Source organism: Cyclopterus lumpus, chromosome 3 (genome assembly GCF_009769545.1).
Source record: "Cyclopterus lumpus isolate fCycLum1 chromosome 3, fCycLum1.pri, whole genome shotgun sequence".
Classification (NCBI taxonomy): Eukaryota; Metazoa; Chordata; class Actinopteri; order Perciformes; family Cyclopteridae; genus Cyclopterus; species Cyclopterus lumpus.
The window spans coordinates 24,936,604-24,956,129 of NC_046968.1; the positions used below are offsets into that span (position 1 = coordinate 24,936,604).

General features: G+C 43.4%; 2 protein-coding genes across 5 annotated transcripts in view; one reads left to right on the forward strand and one right to left on the reverse strand.

The window, feature by feature from the left end:
- Nucleotides 1-125: 125 nt before the first annotated feature.
- Nucleotides 126-2,653, reverse strand: senp8 (SUMO peptidase family member, NEDD8 specific). 4 transcript variants are annotated; one of them, XM_034561164.1, is made up of 2 exons: nucleotides 2,418-2,653; nucleotides 126-1,464 (listed from the first exon to the last, which is right to left on the reverse strand). In XM_034561164.1, the coding sequence occupies exon 2, from the start codon at nucleotides 1,452-1,454 to the stop codon at nucleotides 789-791; it is 666 nt and encodes a 221-aa protein (XP_034417055.1). In that variant the 5' UTR covers nucleotides 1,455-1,464; nucleotides 2,418-2,653; the 3' UTR covers nucleotides 126-788. The 4 variants fall into 4 exon arrangements, with proteins under 4 accessions (XP_034417055.1, XP_034417073.1, XP_034417046.1 ...); XM_034561182.1 differs by lacking the exon at nucleotides 2,418-2,653 and adding an exon at nucleotides 2,216-2,369; XM_034561155.1 differs by lacking the exon at nucleotides 2,418-2,653 and adding an exon at nucleotides 1,906-2,209.
- Nucleotides 2,353-19,526, forward strand: part of myo9aa (myosin IXAa) — an 89,926-nt gene continuing 72,752 nt past the window's right edge. The window contains 1 exon segment of the mRNA XM_034561195.1: nucleotides 2,353-3,095. The gene's annotated coding sequence lies outside the window, so the exon portion shown is untranslated.

A 19,526-nucleotide genomic window follows, 5' to 3' on the forward strand; every position in this document is an offset into this window, starting at 1 on the left:
AGATTGAAAATAAGTTTGTTTTTTAATGTGTCAGACTTAATTCTAAGTCTAAATAACATAATACATTAACTACTCTTTAAAAATGTCAAGATATTTACATGAAGACTTATAATAAAAACCACAAGGCACATTTACCATTTATTTTGTCAACAAAAATGTAACAATAAAGTTTATTAGATCGACAGACTATGAGATTGATGCTTTTTGTGAGAGCATTTCATACATTCCACCTCTCAACGTCGCCTTTCGTCCCATAATAACCGCCACAACACACAGTGCCCGGCTCATCCTCGTACAGCAATGTGCTTTAAAAGCTCGTCGTTGTGTTCAAAACAGACAGAATGAACATGTGACACGAAGCGGGAGCCAAAAGTTAAGGTTTCACATTTTTATCGTCAATTCTAGTTCATTTGAAATGACCCTGAGCAATAGTCTGTGTAAACATTTTCGACATTCGCCCCAAACTAATACAACGGAGAAAGTCTGTGCCTCCTTTTCTCCACCCTCACTAAAGTACGCACACAGGAGTACATTTCTTCTTGGCATGCTGGCATTCAGGTTCACATATTGTACGTTGCTGTGTAGATAGATACAAGCCAGAAACATGACACCACCTTCTCAAAGAATCAAATAAGATGTATTATCTTTTTCTTTTTTTTTTAAATCCTTTTTCTCTATTATTAAGGATGATAGTAATAGAAATACATGTCAACAGTAGGCATTTACTGTATCCAAGGAGTGCAATCGGTAGCTCCAGCAGCAGATTATTGTGAGGGGCAGTCAACGTGCTAAGGAAAGGACAGAGCGCTACAGAGGTTATTCTGAGCGAGACTCTGGATCAGTCTGCACCACTCGGCCCTCTTCTGGGTAATGTAGGCCGGGGTGATGATCCGCACGGGAAGGCGTGGCGAGCCCTCCACCCTGGTCTTCTCGCACAGGGCCTCCGCGATACAGATCACGTACATGCCGCAGTCGTAGCTGTTCTTCTGGGACGGGCAGAGCTCCTCCGCGAACGCCGCTTTTCTCCCCGTGCCCAAGAAGGGCTCCAGGTTGACGGCGATGCGCCGCGCGTGCTGCGAATTGCTGCCGTTTTGAGAGTCGTAGTGCGCAAAGTGGTTGGAGTCGTGATGGTAGACCAAAAGGCTCCAGTGGGAACCCCCGGCGCTCTGGTTGGAGTTGTCGTTAACGGCAAGGAAGACCCATCGGCGAGAGGCGAGATCCAGCGGCTCCAGGAACAGGGCCAACTCGTTGGGGCAGGAAGCACACTTGATGAACTGGGTGACCTCCGGGCTGATGAAGGTGACGGCCTCCCCCAGGGTTTGGAAGCGCTCGGCGTCAAAGTACGCAAAGGCAAAACCGATGACTTGGTCGTTGAGCCAGTAAGGTCCTTCCAGTAAGGACACATCGGTGCTCCGCAACAGGCTGTCCTGGTAGCTCAGCACTACGGGGTCCATCGTGCCCCGTCTGAAAAATAAAGAACATTTCAGTACAGCCAAGTCAATCAAGAATGATTTGGGTTCAATTTATATTTTGTATTATTTTAATACAACTAATAAATGCATCAGATTATTGATCTTCACTTGATGAACTGCACATGGACGAAGCTGTGTTCAAAAGGTACATAAACCTTAACGATCGTATACACCTAACTATTATAAACATTTACAGGCAGCCGGTGACGTCACTGCTGAGCATCACATCACTGCAGTTCATTAAGTTAACCTTTTTTTGTTGTTGCCGGCAGGCAGTTAGCTATTAACTGGTGAAACGGAAATGAAAACGGTTGTGCCCGTTACCACCACTTTTGCCGTCACATAAAGCCAAACAACTCGACCGTAAAGCGATGTCAGCCCGTAGGACATAAACGTCAAACTAAAACACACGCACTTGATTGAGTGTCCATACCTGTAAAAGACACACTCAGGTAAAAAGTACCACGAAAACCGAGGTGTTGTACCTCATTGCAATGACTAACGTAAATCACTGCCGGAAAACGTTTATTCTTTTGCGACAGGGTACCTGCGCAGTACGGTTACTGAAAGGCTACCCGTCTGCTTTGTTACCTCCAGTGACTGAAAAGTTATCGGTGCTTACATTTTAAAGTTATATAATCCAAAGGTTAGTCATGTATGTAAAATAAAGAGCATATGTCCTGTCATAGAAATCTTATATAAACTCAAAATACACGCAAAGATATGTTTTAAACTTAATTTACAATCATGTGGTGTGTGGTGTGTTTAGCGCTGTCGTGTTATCTCGTTCTCATGCCTACTTCCGGTTGTCTCGCTACGGAAACAGGACTGGATCAAATAAACTTGATAACTCGCTCAACAATGGCGCCCCATTCATTCCTATGAGTATTGCCCAACGTGTGCGTATGATAGTTATATGTATATGTCTCCGGCGTATATCCTCACACTTTAGCATTTTGGAGTCCATAGATGATGCTTTCTGGAGTCCTGATTCAGCCGTTGAGGGTTCATAAAAAATTTTTTAGTCCATTTTACAGCCGCTAACGATTGTGTTTGTGGAAAAAGTACTTTTCTGGGGGGGCGTTATGATGAATGCGGAAGTTGCAATATCTCGTGCGGCCACTAGATTACAATCTCCCTACAGCTTTGCTCCCGGGAGGCTCGGCTCCGTCACGCTCACCTCCCCGCTCTCCTTTTATACATTCACCGTGCTCCCTCCTCTATTTTCTTTTCTCCCCGCCCAGGAGCAGCGTGACCGCGCACTGCCGCGCGCCCCCAGAGCGGCGGCACTGATTAGCAAGGCAAAGTGGAGTTTTCAGCGACCGTCAGCGAGTTGCGAAAAGGACTGCTCTTTTAATTACGTCCACGGCGGCGAACACGCACGGATGATGAAAAGAAAAGAAAAGCAACGCAAGTAGGACTTGAATTTCGAGGAGTTGTTCGGAGCCGAGCGGCGGAAGAGAGCGAAGGAAAACCAATTAATTCAATGGGAATGCAGAGAATTAAATAGAGACGAAGGTATTTAGTGCGCCTGCGGGTGTTTGTGGCTCCGCAAACCCATCCTGCGCGCGGACGGAACACTTGAGCCCCACTTACAATTGACTTCAGCGATCGCGTCTGGAGGTAAGAGTGTGATGTTTAGTAGTTGGGACACTGTTGTGTGCGTGTGTGTGTGTGTGTGTGTGTGTGTGTGTGTGTGTGTGTGTGTGTGTGTGTGTGTGTGTGTGTGTGTGTGCGCGCGTGTGTGTGTGTGTGTGTGCGCGCTGCCCCACAGTAGGAAGAGGGGCTTTGGGGCTGCAAAGCAACCAGTGAATCAAGAAAATGTCATGCGCTCATTTGCAAGATGGTTGTTCGTGGCTTTCAAGGTGTGTGTGTGGGTGTGTGGGGGTGTGTGTGTGGTGGGGGGGTGTTGAATGAATAGTCACAACCAGAGGTGTGTTTGTGTGTATTTAGCTGCGTGTGGTGTGACAAGTTTGATTTGCAGCTCGCTGTCACTGTGCCATCTCCAGAGCTCTTTGATCTACACCCGAACTTGCCACCCTGTGACATATAAGTTGATGATGTTGCTTTTTGTTTGATTTTATTGATGTCATTGTGATGAGTGTGAGTGTGTCGGGTAGTTCCTGTGCAGGTTGATGTTGTTGTGCATTGAAAGAAGGCAACACAACCTCCATAAACTCACGTGCTCACGCAGGATGATTCGGCATAAATGAAAGGACCCCCTCCCGGTGTTTAGTAACCAACTCGCTGACGGGGTTTGAGGTGGGGTAAATGTTTACATGTATTATGAAGCGGAGGTCAGACGCCACAACTTATGATGCAGTGGAGCCAATGGAGACACGAGGAGGTCTGACGGGGTGAGGAAGCTGCTGAATCATGAGCACGCGCCTCCAGTCTCAGACACTCGGTGGCTGCACACTCCCCACGCCAGATGTCATTTAGTGCCCCGTTTTGTCACTTTAGTGTAGCTCTTGGAGGCTTCGGGGTGTCTCTGAGGATCTTTTTATGGGCATTTGTATTCCTTTTTTATTATAGAGTTGTCAGTGGGGTGATGACAGGAGAATGAGGGCAGTGATGACGTCCTCGGTTCAGTAACCTATACACCACCAGGTGTCTTCTATCACCGTCTGTGTAAGCATTATATTTAATACCCCTATCAGATTTAGAACAGGATTCCTGTGACGATCAGGGCTAAACGTCTCCATGTCACTGTTTATCTTTACCCAAGTTTTATGTATTCTCTCTTTTCTTTAGTAAAACCATTAGTAGTTGCTGCTTCTAGATCAGTGTCCCCGTACCCTGCAAAACGTACTTTAATTCAAGTAGCCATGATGTGTCGTCCCCCCCCCCCCCCCAGAGCACGTCCTGGACTCGGAACAGCACAGGTGATGAGGGTGATGAGGGTGAAGTGGGTCTGTCCTGCAGGAATGTGAGGTCTGAGAAGACCCAGCTGCCGTTAGCATGAGAGGCGGACCAGGCCCGAGACTCCGGCAACTGGTCCCCGTCGACATCTGACACCCCGCAGGCCCCCTTCTGTCTGCTATTTCTAAAAAGACTGGCCTCGGGTTTGTATCGCATCGGGGGCCCCTCTTCTCCCCGTCTGTGTCGGCCGATATCACCGGCACCACCTGAGAGACCCGAGCTGGGGTCCTGGAAGCTCAAAGGGGTTTTTCTGAAGGTTTTGCAGGAGGTTCTGTGGTTGTATTGAACATATTGCAGCTTTTAACTTTGGAACAGCTCGGAAGAACTTTATTCAGAAACCGTGCCAAGTTTGATGAAGGTGCACAAACCGTTAATACAAACAATGCATCGCTTCATGCAGAGTTTCATCTCCACAGCGCCATCGTTTGGGATTCAGGCACACAATAAATTAATGCAAATATGATCTGAGATGTTACAACCGTGTCATGTTTTAACCGTTCGCACATGCAGGTTTTTCCTGGATGGTTTGAGTTATGTGTCCTTGAGATCATTTTTTTTTGGGGCAAAAAGAAGAAGCCTCCTCTGTGTCTTAGTGTCATAAATAAACTGCAGCACATTTTAGATGCAAACCAGCTGAGTTGTCACGATGGCAGAAAGAGAAAACCTCCTCCATGCAGTTTTAAACCCTCCTGTCATAAGATATTTATCAGCAGTATATATATATATATATACCCTCACATTCTTTTGACAGTGAAATATGTCTGTGGTTTGAGAAATACATCTGCAGATATTATACAGAAATCAAAATTAGAATAAGGTTAAGAGAGCTATCGCTGCTGGGGGTGACTCACGCAGTGCTTTTCCATTCTGAATGATCAGAATATCGGCTTTCTCGGGCCGCAATTTATACGGATTTGAATGTCTTTGGTCCAAAACTCAATATTCAGTTTACTGTCTGGAGGAGTACAAACACATTATGTTATCATACATTTCTAGCTGAACAGGAGGCTATAGGAAAGTATCTACGTGATGAGAGGAGATTTACATTGTTCATTTCCTGCTTAAAGTTCCCCACACCGTGGCCCCTAATACAGAGTGACTGTGACTGCGTGAATAGGCCTATTTATGATATATTTATTACCACTGTGTCACAGTTGCAGTTCCTGTACAATTGCAGCTTTGGGAAGAAGGCTACAACCGTAATTCGGGGGCCCACATCCTCACATTTGTTTTCTTTGTTCTCAAACACAATGTTTTGTCCACTTTAAAATGGGATGGAACAAGCCTCTCCGTGCTCGTGGCGACTTCTTTGCACATTCGCAGCAACTCCTTTTTTTTTTCTTTCTTTTTTCTCTCTCAAGCACAGCGTTTAATAATCTGAAAATGGGAATGACACCCCACCCCCACCCCATCATCGGCCCTTGAGGTGTCACCTGCCGAGCCACGGCCGCAGCTTGTGTCTCGGGGTTGGGAAAAGCGGGAGTCACGTGCAGCGGAGCCGACGTGACCGCGATGTCCTGAAAAGTGGCTGCATGATGGGATTGTGTGGCGCAAGTGATTGGCATGCACATGAAGTCATTAAAGAGGAACCTGCTTGTGTTGCACTGAACAAAGCTCCCCTTTCTTTAGTAGCCCATTATATGAGGGAGGCTTTGGCCTCAAAGGCTCAGCTAGCTCCGCGTTTTGCATTTCCCCTCATTAACTCACTGGTGCCGCTAACAGTAGCTGCACTGAGATTGAGAGAAGAAAGTGCATTGTGTTCTTGTGCGATTTTAAAAAAAAAAAAAAAAATTTCTTTATGTGAAAAGGAGCTTAACTCGTCCGTTTTTTTTTTTTTTTAATGAATCCCTTAAAATGGTGAAATGGAGTAAACAAACAACAGTGATCTGTTTGGAAGCTCAGTTTGTGTTCCCCTAAATTAAATTCCATCCTCCGAAAAGGTTTGTTTTGGACGGAGAAGCGAGCGTTCAAAGTCTTCTTTTTTTTTCTGAGAAAATAATTAAGTCAAAGCTTAGAAAATGTCATAAGAAGTGAATGTCGTGCAAAGAAAGCAGTTTGGGGAGCTTTTAAGTGCTCAAGGTTTTTGGAAAAGGACCGTGCTGGCGAAAGGATGAAGTCAGATGTGGATATAGATCCTCTCTTGAATGGAATATCAGGTTCAATGGCCAAAGCCTCCAGATGCCAGCGGCCACATTACTGCAGGGCTTTGGCAGCGGAGCACTGACTACAAACTAAAGTTGTGATTTGCAGAGTGTGTGCGTGTGCGTGTGCGTGTGCGCGTGTGTGTTTTGTGACACAGCTGTGACAATAGCTCGTGGCCCCCTGCTGCCTCACGGTGCAGACAGGACCGGGCCCACGGTTAATCCTCAGGCATGTGCTGGTGTGTAATGATGGTTCACCATACTGTCCACGTGCAGAACAGTGAGAAGTGTGATTAGCTTGTTGACTCCTTTTACATTGTTTATGTCGAAGCATCAGGACGTATTAATGAGGGTATTAAACCGGCAAGTGTTGTGTTTATGTTCTTTACGACCCACTCAGGGTGACATGTACCATTCACATCTGAAGGAAATCACTTGATGTATTTAGTTTTATGTCTGGTCTACCGGCTAGTCAAGGAGATGGAAAGAAAGTTAAATTTGTATTAGCGTAACCTTATTAACAAATGGCTTTATGTACACATGACATGTTCTTGAATGCAGTATTGAAGTGCACGTAATCAAATAAACAAGTTCCCGGTCCTTTGCCAATGTTCAAGATTCCCATCTCTCTTTGGAAGACGATGATGTTCGGAGTTGTCCTGAGGAGTCTTGTTTTATGAATGGGAAAAGCTTTTATCAATCAAAGGTTCAGCAGCGCCTTTTATCATCCAGTCTAGAGCCAAAAAAATGATGTCAACATTTGAAAATGTTGCGAAACCAAATAAGATTAGCGTCCCAAAAAATGATTTTCCTGTGGTCTTTCATTTCATTATCAAAAAAGTTCATACTATACTATGAATACTATACTATACTAATATGAAGAAATTTGTCTTGGGGTGAAATGCCATGGATCAGTTTGAAAGAAGTCACTTTGGGAGGAACGGGCTGTCGAATACAATTTGTACGGAACTTTCTAATCTATGATATGGTGAATTTTAATAAATCTGATTTTAAAAGAAAAGGAGAAAAGAAGGCAGCCTCGAATTACTTAAATCGTAACGATCATTTGAAGTTCTTAAACCGCAGTCGCGAAGAGAGGGTGGAGGTGTGGAGCTATAGGATGGGATGCGCCTGCACATGATGCCTCATCCACATCAGGAGCACAGCAGGAACAGGTTTTTAAAAAAAAAAAAAGAAAAGTTAGTCACATTTCAAAACGAGTTTTCTCAAAAAGGCCCGAGCGGCTACGGGCACCGTCCACGGCAGAAGGAGAGGCGGCGTGGAGTTGGCTGCGCTGCTGCCGCTCTTATCTGCGAGGAATTCTGTCAGTTTACACTTACAGTAGTCTGCGCTCCGTCAGAATGAGGCAAGAGGGGAGGAAGAGAGCAGATAGTTGTGGCTAACGGACAACAAACAGGCGGAGATAAGCTGCATTTGAAATGCAGCTCGGCAACAGCTGGAATGCTCTAATCTATGCTATAGTAATCAGTGTGGTAAAGGAGCTGGTGATACAGGCCACTTTTAAAGTTATTATAAGGCTAACCATTAACTGAGGAAGTGTGGCGCAATAACATATGTTGCTCTTATTTAAGAAAATGACCTAAAATAGGATTAAGTCAGTCAGAGGGTGCAGCTGTCATCGGTCGTCGGCAGATTACTTTGTTTTCAAGTTTATGTGAAGGACAACTCTCCCACATGTAGTACGTTTTAACTTAAGGTTTTTTTTTTTTATGCCGTGAAATTATTCATGATTTCATTTTTCTGTTGAAGTTTTTTTTTTTTTATGGCAAAAAGGTTTTTTAGTTTTCAGAATATCCTTAAAATCTTCACACCAGATTTCCTTGAAATTTGGTGGTAAAGTTAACGAGTTTGGTATGTTTTTGTCCATCTGTATCCAGATCCCTGGTATTTAAACAAATACTTTCTTGGCATTAAGAGACGTTCAAACCATTTAAAACACTAATATACTTTGTGTATTAAAATGACTAAACGCCTAATAAGGTACAGCCTTGGCGGCGGCATCTTTTGTTGTTTTTTTTTGCGACGAGAGACGAGACGCAATAAGAGATATGTGGTCTGTGAGAAGGAAGAGGGCTTTGTTTTGAGTGCAGTTTGACCACCGAGCAGACGTCAACAAGACAAAACGTCTCTCGTAGCCGGGGAGAAGTGCTTTTTGTTCTCTCGCCGTCTGAACAAACAAACTTTTATTTAAAGTCGTCTGAATCATCGGGTCAACGCGTGAATCACGGCAGAGTGACACAAGCGTCCTCGTACGTTGACACCTGCACTCGTCCCGATTGCCCCGCTGATGCATTTCGACTGGGTCGGTCCGGTTGAACCATGTACAGTCCGACACCCTGGAGACAATTAGAGGGTCTCTATTGTCCCGAGTGCTCCACTCAGAATGGAAAGAGCCCACCATGAGTTTTACCTCCCAAAGTCCTGTTTGAGTCTGTAAACTTGACCCCAAAAAAAGGGTCAGATGGAGGCTTGGACTGTCGCGACCTTTCTCAACAGAGAGAGAATGAAGTATTGTTTAAATTTATTTTTTGTTCTGGATGCTAATCCTCTCTTTTGGTTAAATGGTTTTAAAGCATGATGTTCTGTAGTGTCCTTTTTTTGTTTTTTAAAGGGAAAGTCCCCCAACTTCTTTTGGTGGATGTTCAAATCCGTGTTGATGGTGAAATGTAGTCAAAGCAATAAATTCCTCGGCGTGTGCGACATTGAACCGAGAAAGCAGCTGCAAAATCTGTTGTTCTTCGCGGACCCAGCGCCGTCGTTTGACGTAGTGTTTTTAAAAAAAAAAAATTTTAGGCGAGGAAGGACAGAGCGGAGAGAGGCCGAGGCTGCAGCCAGCGTTGAAATGACTCGACACGTATGGAAATGGGCTGCTTTTCTTTGCTTTGTGTCATGTTGTGTTTTGGGAGTTTAAAGAGGATGAAGCAAGACATTTGTGAAATTGTGATTGGCACTTTCAACAATTTTCTATCAAATAATATTACGCAAAAAACAATGGATTATCTCTCACGAGAGCCATTAGTGTTGGTTCTGAATCCACTATAGAGTTTGACAACAGAACATTGAAGAAGTGCGACCAGAAGAATCAGAGTACCCAATGTTTGGTGACCACTGAAGAAGAAACCCACGTTAGAATATGAGGAGGGATGGCTGTTTGTGTCCTCGGTAGACCAGAATGCAATGCAAGCACAATAAAGAATCAACCAATCACTATTGTGCACGAAAACTGACTGAATAAAACAAGACCGTGCACGTTGTCAGAGGGAATTCTGGGAAATCTGAGAACGCACGGAGACTCGTCTGCCAGTTGAGAGACGTTTTAAAGTGCCTCGCAGAATAACAGCATGAAGATCACTCATTAATAATACAAAGGGGAAAAGAGTATCTGAGAATGGAAGTTTTCTACGAGTCTAGTTTATTTAATTTTAGACTACACTTTACCAAAAATCAGCGCCACATCATCTCCCCACAAGCTTTGGGTGTGCAGTAAACCATGAGGTCATATAACGTCTTAGGAAGCCTCTCCGAGAGATTCTCGCCAACGTCTCCTCGAGGCCTGAAAACCAAACATGCGTTATCATCATGCTGCAGCTCTCTCTCTCTCTCTCTCTCTCTCTCTCTGGCGACCGCGGCTCTGACTGCACCACCAGGCTCAGATTTCAAAAAAAGCCTGCGGTGTGCTGAAGGAAGAGAGACAGCAGTCGCCCCCCCCGTCGCCCCCGTCCCCCGTCCTGCAGCGAGAGCCACTGTTAACGCTGCCCTGTAATTACAGGTCATGTTTTTTTCCTAATACGCTAAACAGATGTGCTTAAGATGATGCTTAACATTCAGACCCCGAGTTAGACGTGATGACATGTCATTACTTTTTAGTGCACGGTTTGCCGTCGCATCGATGATTTTGGATTCGATCGTTTAGTCTGTGTTCATTATAGAAAACCATCAATGATGGGATGGACGGGGGGGGGGGGGGGGGGGGGAAAGTCAGTTGATTTCCAGAAAAGCCAACAAATGTAACTTTAAAATGGTGTGTGTGTGTGTGTGTGGTTTAACTTGCCGTTATACACACTGACTTGCAAACCCACGAGTGCGCTCTTATGAATTACCAAAATGCATTGTAACCTTTTTTCCTTTTGATCAATGGTGCCCACTCATGTATTCCGTGATTCACAGTGATGCCTTTTTTAAATGGCTCCCCGGTTAGGTGTCCAAAAAAAAAAAAATGCTTGACCTCGTCGCAGGTATTTCAAAAAATAAGAAACAAGTGTGCATTAGAGGACGTGTGTGTGAGGGCTGGAGGCGTCTCGGCCCTGTGCTGTGTGAGCGGCTACGCTCATTACTGCTCGTCTCCACTCGGCTGTGAGAGACGAGATGAGTCCTTCTGGCACTCGCAGCCTCTCTTAGTCTGAGTGGTTCGTGTCCGTCCCCGTTGAGTGTTTGCATGCTTCCCAATCGCGGTTGTACACACGACCTTGCTGCTTGTTGGCATCGGGTGTTTTTACACGTTGACTGCTTCGGCCCCCCTCCAGGTCAGAGGTGGCTGAATGGGACCCTTTGGCCCAACAGACTCTGGAGTGTGCACGATCCGGGTCAATGATACCTTCTCTTCCCTCGCCGTCTTCCTCTTCCTCCTCTTCTTTCCACTCCCTGATAAATCCTCGACCTGCTTGTTTACTTTTACTTTTAGCCCGACCGATACGGGATGTTTGGCGCTGATAAAGTTCCCTTAAAATAGCAACCGAGACATGCATCGGTAAGGATCATTGTACAGTTGAAAAACAAATACCGATCCCGATGTCTACAATGAGCTAATATCAGCAGATTTTTTTTCTTTCACATTTGTGTCAGTCAGCATGCGAAATCTTTCTTTTTACATATGACAAATTTCGATGCTCCGATCCAGATATCGGGCCAAAAGTGACTCCGACAGCTGGATCGGGTATCGATGACAATGGGGGGGCCGATCCATTCTGTTCTGTTCAATTCAGTTTTATTTTGTATAGCCCAATAGCACAAATTACAAATTCTGTGTTTGCATCTCATTACCACGTCATGCGTCAGAGCTGAGCTAGAAAACGTGGTACTTTGAACAACTTCCACGGCTGTCTTATGTCCAAAGTTAAATGTCTCTGGACATTTTGTTTTACATAGTCATAAAGCAATGTTTAAGTCAAGCCTCATGTTACCGTAAAAATAATGATACCAGTCACTTCCACTCAGTGAGACGTACAGTTTTATAAATAAAAAAAACAAACACTGGTGATCGGGGGCGCTGTACTCTTTCAATGTTTCTATTTTTTCAGCACTGAAAACATGCTGTAAAAAAACACCCATATGGATTTAATGAACTTTTTTTTTTTTTTTTTTTTAGAAGTTAACATCAGATTTCTGGAAATGATTACCTCGAGAAACATTTATCCTAAACGCGTAATGCCTTCTAAAACAACAGCTGCCGATGATGTGACTTCCATTTGCTGGCCTTTTTCTTATTTATTAATTTATTGTATTGCGGGGCGGTGTACTTTTCCTATTCCACCGGCCAAATGTAGACTGTGCAGCGTCCCATTGATATTTCCAGAGTCTGAAAGAAAAAAAAAAACCATTTCTTCCACTCTTCTGAAACAATAAACTGTAAATGTGAGGTCAGTTCAAGAGCAAAGGTCTTGTCTCCGAGTGAACAGGCATACAGAACGTGGTATATCACATTTCTCCAACTACAGTAGCTTAATTAGATTATAATTGTTATCGAGTGAAGGGGAGGCATGCTGGGAAAGCTGCACAGACATGGCCCTATATGCATGTGGAGTAGGTAGGAAAATTAGTAATGGTTTTCCTTTTTTAATGCTCTTCATACTTAACTTTTTTTATGTAAGATGTCGTAGTTTTATGACGTACTGAGGACATTCATGACAATGTGATGCTGTGTCCTTGAACACCATTAGTGCTTTGACTTAAACTGACCTGGTTCATTCTCACACTCGCAGGCTCTGAATATCTGCATGTAGACGCTCCCCTTTGTTAAGAAACAAGAAAACTCACACGGTCGGATGTCTCCGACCTCCAAGAGAATTCAGTTCACATGTGGATAAGCCAGAGTAAAAGTTGGGCTTGATGGGGAAAGACAAAGAGTTGCAGTGGAGACTCGGAGCTGGAGACAGACTACAGGTTTAGAAGCAGCCGTTTCAGGATCAGCTGACGAGACCGTCTCATTTGTTCCACCTGGACCCTAAAAACAGGAAATACTGTTTGTCCAAAACGAAGCCAAAAAAAAGCCGTTGAACACATTTTTTTTTATTGTATGTTTGTGAATTTTCTGTACTAATTGGGAGGGGGAATTACATTTGTTCTTTCAAACAAAAGAGGGTGAAAAACAAGGTGTTGTCCACGCAGTGGAGTCTGCACCCTCGTCACACCCGGCCGGTCCTCACTGTGTGACCGTCTGGGATTGTCTAAAATGTCACATGTCTGGTTGTGTTGCATTGCTTAAAAAGCCTCTCCATCGAAATGCTTTTATTTTTTCCTTCCCTGCACTACGTGGTGTAGAACTGGCTCTGTCACTCTTTCACCACAGTCCATATATATATATATATATATATATATATATATATATTTTTTATTTGTGTTTCGGTTCCTTGATGTTTTCATGTTTTTTTAAGTGAGCGCGCCGCAATGCAATGGGTTTCACTTTTGTATGTGGCGCCGTCGTCAGCTGTGTTTCATTTGTGGTTTCAGTTTGACTCCAGAGCCGGTTGCGTGTAAAGTCTTGATTGCCAATTTAATGATTTGTGTGACTAAGAGTTTATTATTCATGACTTACTGTTTCTCCGCTTTTACCTCCTTTTTTTTAAAAAATAGGCTTCAAAGATCGATCTGCTAAAAAAAAAAGAAGAAAAGAATGCATCTTTATTACCAACTTCATGTGTTATGTTGAAGCCCACTGAGCTACATTTCCTGTCTCACCCAAAGCTGCTGTCATTGTCCTGGGAGTGGACACAGGAAGTGGAACTCTCCATGGCGACAACAGAGGAGTGGCGCTGTTTACTCCCACCGTTCGTGCCCCCCCCCCCACCAAACCCCCCAGCTGCAGTACATAGTCATCATTAACTCGAATGATTATCCCACATTGAGTCATGAGAGAAGTACATTGTAACTTGTGGTTTTTCCATCAAGGTCATTTACGAGCTTTCGACTTGACCTCGCATTGTTTAATGGTTTTGTTTTTGTGTCTGGAAGTAAAGTCACATTGAAGCTTTGACTGAAACTGGTTGGATTAACCACATTTGCCACAATATTCCTCCTCCGGGAATGCTTGTTAAAATACCGAGTCGGTGAAAGTAGCGCAAACGAGATACAAGTTGTTGGTACAGAAGTTGCAGAGATATCAGAGCACACAGTAGCATGCAATCTCTTTTTGTTCCTTTTTCCTACAATGTTGTCCTTGGAACTGCTGCTGTATTCCTGCATTAATTTCCTTCCTCTGCTCTCTCCCTCCAGTCCACCTCGGGCAATAACAATAATAGGTCCCGCACAGTTGGGCTTTTAATTTAGAACGCACACATGCACATGCACACGCACACAGCACTTCCTCCAGTGTCATATTTTCGTGTGGGTGGAATGCAGAGCGAGTTGGTGTCGGCCCGGCGCTTCATTCAGAGTGACCAGCCACAGATCTCCTCTGCTGTGTGCACAGGCGGGCCTAAGAGGCCGTCAGTCATTTTTAATTACGGTGTGGACACTGATTCAGGCATGGACTTGTTCCAGCGCCGCTCCGGCCTCACTGACTCAGGTGTCTTGGTAACTCACTTCCTGTGACCTGAAATACCAGCGGTATAAAAGGCCAACGCGTGGTCGTCGATTTCAACTTTTTCCACCGTAATGTTTTCCTGTTTCAGTCTCGTGAGCATGTGGTTTGTTATTAATGACTTTGAATTGCAGCTTAAAAACGAAATTACGAGAATTTTAAAGGACCATCCCTTTTTTGTTTTGGAAAGTTTTAGCTCCTTAGCTACAAATTCTGGATGGTTTACAGCTTTGATTAACATTTCCAAATGCATGCCGTCCAATTTTTTTTTAATCTGAATGCATTTCTCATACATTTAGTAGCAGCCATGGATTTAAAAATATTTCTTTTTGACAATCGATCCATAGACTCTCGGTCTGTTTCCCCTCAACAGACCTGTCTCGTCAATACTTTGTTTCTAAATATATGAGCAGAAACAATTCAATTTGCAATATGAGATGAAAATCGGCAAACCCTTAAATTTTGAGGCATTTTTTTCCTTCATAGATAACAACCGAATATCAAAATGTTATATAAATATGAGGTTTATCCTTTAACCAATCTGTCCTCTATTATGTGTCACTGGAATGGTGAAATAGACCATGTGTTGATGTGTGGTAATGATACACGGTGGTGTCTCGGCATGCTTTAAAGCCAGGTTGGTTTTCAGTATTTCTCACTCTCGCTTTCCCACAGATCACATTTCGGGAAACCAACATCCTCTTCTGTCTGTCCGTCTCTCCTTTCAGTCTCCGTCCTCGTCTTTCACACTTTGCTCACGCTTTACTCTCTGTATATTTCGGTCAGAGCTCATGTTCCACACCCCCGGCCACCGCTTCCTACTCATTAGCCACTCCAAGAGAGACTCGAGTGAGCGTGCAACACGGAGGTAGTAATGTTAGTTTCAGGCCCCCGAAACCACGTCACTGTCTGTGCACGAGAAACAAAGACGAGTCTTCCTTCTGGGCTTTAACTGACGAAGGAATTCAGTCGGGACACTGTCCACTCCCTTCAGTTAATCTGGACTTATTCCTCTCTAATGGTTTGTCAGGGCGGTAAATCTAGCTCAACTAGATATTAATGGTTCCTTCCAGGGAAAGGCTCTCCCATCCACGACCTGACTATTACCTTCAACAACTCCGTGTTGGCCCCGACTCCGACTGCCAGGAACTTCGGCGTGACACTCGGCGGTCAACTCTCCCTGACTGCCAACATTACCGCAATAACACGCTCCTGTAGGTACATGCTGTACAACATCAGGAGAATACGACCTCTTCTCACTCAGAAGGCGGCACAGGTTCTGGTCCAGGCTCTGGTCATCTCACAGCTGGACTACTGTAACTCCCTCCTGGCAGGTCTACCTGCTAATGCCATTCGACCTCTACAGCTCATCCAGAATGCAGCTGCTCGACTGGTCTTCAACCTCCCGAAATTTACCCACACTACTCCGCTCCTCCGCGGCCTTCACTGGTTACCGGTGGCCGCCCGCATCCGCTTCAAAACATTGGTACTTGCGTACCGTGCTGCGAACAGATCGGGTCCGGTCTACATCCAGGACATGGTCAAACCGTACACCCCACCTTGTTCACTTCGCTCGGCTTCTGCCAATCGGCTTGTAGCTCCTTCACTTCGAGCTAAACACTCTACAAAGTCACGACTGTTTGCTCTACACCTTCCGTCGCGAACTAAAAACACATCTCTTTCGACTATACCTTTTTAAATAGGGAAGGTAGCGCCGTAGTAGCACTTTAGCAGCACTTAAATGTCTCTTACTGATGGCACTTTGTAGTTTAACTTTATTGAAGAAATTGTACTTTCTTGATTCTTGTTGTTCTGAGTTTGGACTCGTGGCTTAATGCACTTATTGTAAGTCGCTTTGGATAAAAGCGCCAGCTAAATGACATGTAAAATTAATTATTAATTCTATGGCCAAACTGAAAAATCCACAGGAATCAGATATGTGCATGTGACTTGATGATTGAAGTTTTATTTGCCCCAAATCAGAGTAGTTATTTTAACTTTGTGTTTGAGAATGTTGCATCAAAGCACTATTCATCACTATCCTAGTTCAAAACTAGTTAACGGAGTGTTTTTCTCATTTTTATTAAGACCATTTTAGTGTAAATTTAGAAAATGTAGTTGTGAATCACGATGTCTACATTTTTTTTCTTTCATCACAATAGATTATTATATTGAATAATTGTTTTAACGTGACAAGATGCATTCTGATCGGCTGAAATGGACCAAACAAAGCAGAGTTCAGTAAAGAAAACATCAGAACATCTGCCCAAATGTTCCCCGACAGAACCGGCTCATTACATGTCTATTTTTGTTGTTAAATATCCTAGAAAGTTTATGAATAATTATTATAAAAGAACAAAATGGATTTTCTCATTGAGTCGAAAGTAGTTTCAGATTAGTTGTCGATGCCCCTTTAAAAAAAAAAAAAAAGAAGCATAATCTGAAGAATTGGAGCTGCTTTCAGTCACTTTGAGCATTCGTAAGCTGCTGGGAGTATTTCCTGCGTTGGCAAGTCTACCGGTGTTGAAAAGAAAAGTCCAGGTTCTGGAGCACTGAGCACAGTCTACACATTTGAGCTTTGAGGAAACATTTGCATGTATTAACTGCAATTTTAACAAAACCACAAAAACCGAAATGTTAAAGACGCTGACGGCAGCTTTGGCATCCTGCGCTCCTCGTTTTCCGTTGACCAAAGTGAGCGTCAAACATGGTCATTCAGCACCGAGTTAAATACAGGGAGAAGTTGCAGTGGGCTGCCGGGCCACATCCTCAAGTTACAGTAAATTTACCACCATGTCGAGAAACAAAGTTAACCTCTGTCAACCTTTTGCATTTGTAGATGCCATCATCCTGTAATGTGTTTTTTACACTTTGAAGTGGTGTAACAAACTGGACGTTAGGTCTACGCCTGCAGTCAGAGCTACAAAAACAAACTCTACAGTCATCTATGGGCTTTAACTTGTGCTATTTGTTTGTTGCGGCTTTACCAGGATAACTTGCAGGGCTCCTGCTAAACGAGCTAACTGCTAACCCGCTAGCTAGCTGGAACATGCTAACGCTACTCCGGTAGAAAAAGCTAGCCAACTTCTTTCTATTTTTCTTTGTAATGTACCATTTTGTTTTCAAGATCATTTTCACACTCTTGCTTCTTGGCCGTAAACTGGAACCTGTATTTCTTCATAGTGTTAAAAACCATCAGTAACGTGGATTCATGTGCAAACTATCGGACTGCAGATTTCCGTGTCCACGTGGCTATCTTTCGCGTTGCTCGACGCAGCGTCCGATACGAGCCGCACGTAAATGCCGCGCTCCGCTCGACGAGGAATGGTGACCTGTAATTATGTGTCTGTGTGCGTTTGTTGGACATGTCGGCGCTCGCGCGGCACCTCCACCGCCACTCATCAATCAGCTGACCTCTCCGGTCCTTTCATATAGCCGGGGCTTGTCCTCTTGAACTCTGAAGAAATTACCTCCCTATGTGGTGGATAGATCTGACGTGCTGGGAACAACAAGAGTATTTTTAAATATTACTCTTTATGATCACTATGATCATAATACACATTTAGTAGTTTAGTATTTAAATGTTTGTTGTTGCTGTTGACTTCTTTTGTTGCTGCTCCACCAACATGAAATCCCAATTTTTATGCTAGTGAAGCATGCTAGCATAAAGTACATCTGGATAACCACATCCATATTGGGGGATTATTTTATATTGGCATTCAAAACTATTAATTACAAGTTCATCTTTTAACCAGGCGCACAGTTTTTCATTGGAAGTCACTGAGGTGAAACTGCCAGATGAACCAAGTTGCATACAATTCACACTAAATCACATATTTAAGAGCAAGGCATAATGATTTGGAGAACAGATATTCTTTTTTTGTTATGTTTACTAGAGTACATGTTACTACTAATACATTATCGCCAGCCCCTCAATGGAGACTCTCGGTTTAAACGTAAACTTTTTTTTATTAGTCTTGTACGTTGAGTTCACACTAGATTTAATCGTCCAGAACCGATAGCTTTTATTAAAACTAGATGTTTGTGTCCTCAGAAGCGATGAATGAAACCGATAAAGGCAGATTTACTTAGTGCAATTCTACTATGAATGTAAAAGTGACACAAAATAAATAAATGTATATATGGATTCTGCAAGAAGTTCAGTTTTAGATCTCGATTGGATCTCAGTCAAGACAACATGTAAAAAATACTCCAATGATGTTAAACAGTTAAACAAGCCTGCTCTCAACATGTCTTTGTTTACAACACTGTGTTCTGCGAAAGTTCTTTTATAGAAAATGCTGCGGGAGCGTTGTTTAATTTTCTTTTTAACACTTTCGGGCAATCTTCCATCAAAGTGTAGTCTCATTTTCAGCAGTTAATTCGCAACCCTTCTTCTTTTTTTTTTACAGAGGGTTTTTATGACTGCTTGTACTGTATAAGTGTTATGTCTGAAGAGAAATTTCTTCAGCCTGTAACGATGAGGAAGGGAGGGGGGTAGGCAGCGTGGCCCTATTAAAAGCAGCGAAATGTGTTCCCGCATGGTATTTATACTGCATGACATAGTCTGGCTTTATGTGTCTTATCTGCGCTGCCATTATTAGCACCTTATCTCTCACACGTCATGATCCTCGTGGACGCAAATAAACTAAGCGCACCCTTTTGTTACTGCTTTCCAAATGTATATAAAAAAAGTATTCAGGAAAAAACTGACTCAGTCGGCAATAAAAACGTCAAACATGTTCCAGCCAACGACATTCCCATGACATATAAAATGTATATCAAAGTTCATGGACTGCGAACTTTCCAGTCGAATTTAAATCATACTTTTTATGGTACTTATGTCAATAACTCTCTCTTGTCAAATGGAGGAAATTAAAACGGACCTTTAGCTTGACACAAGCTCAAATTGTCCGTTAAATTCACTAAAATATATGTTTTTGACCTGTTTTTGAAACGAAAGGGTTCAAAATGATATAGTTATCAACTAGTACAACTAATAAGGCCAAACATGTGTTTGAAATGGTGATGACACGCCTGCTTATTTATGTGTTTCAGCCACCACAGCCGTTGTCACTGCTTACCAATTGTGAACACACCCAGTGAAACCTTTACTGGCCTTTTTAGCTCCGCTTTTAAATGAAAGATTTAATAAATGGAGCATCCAAATAACAC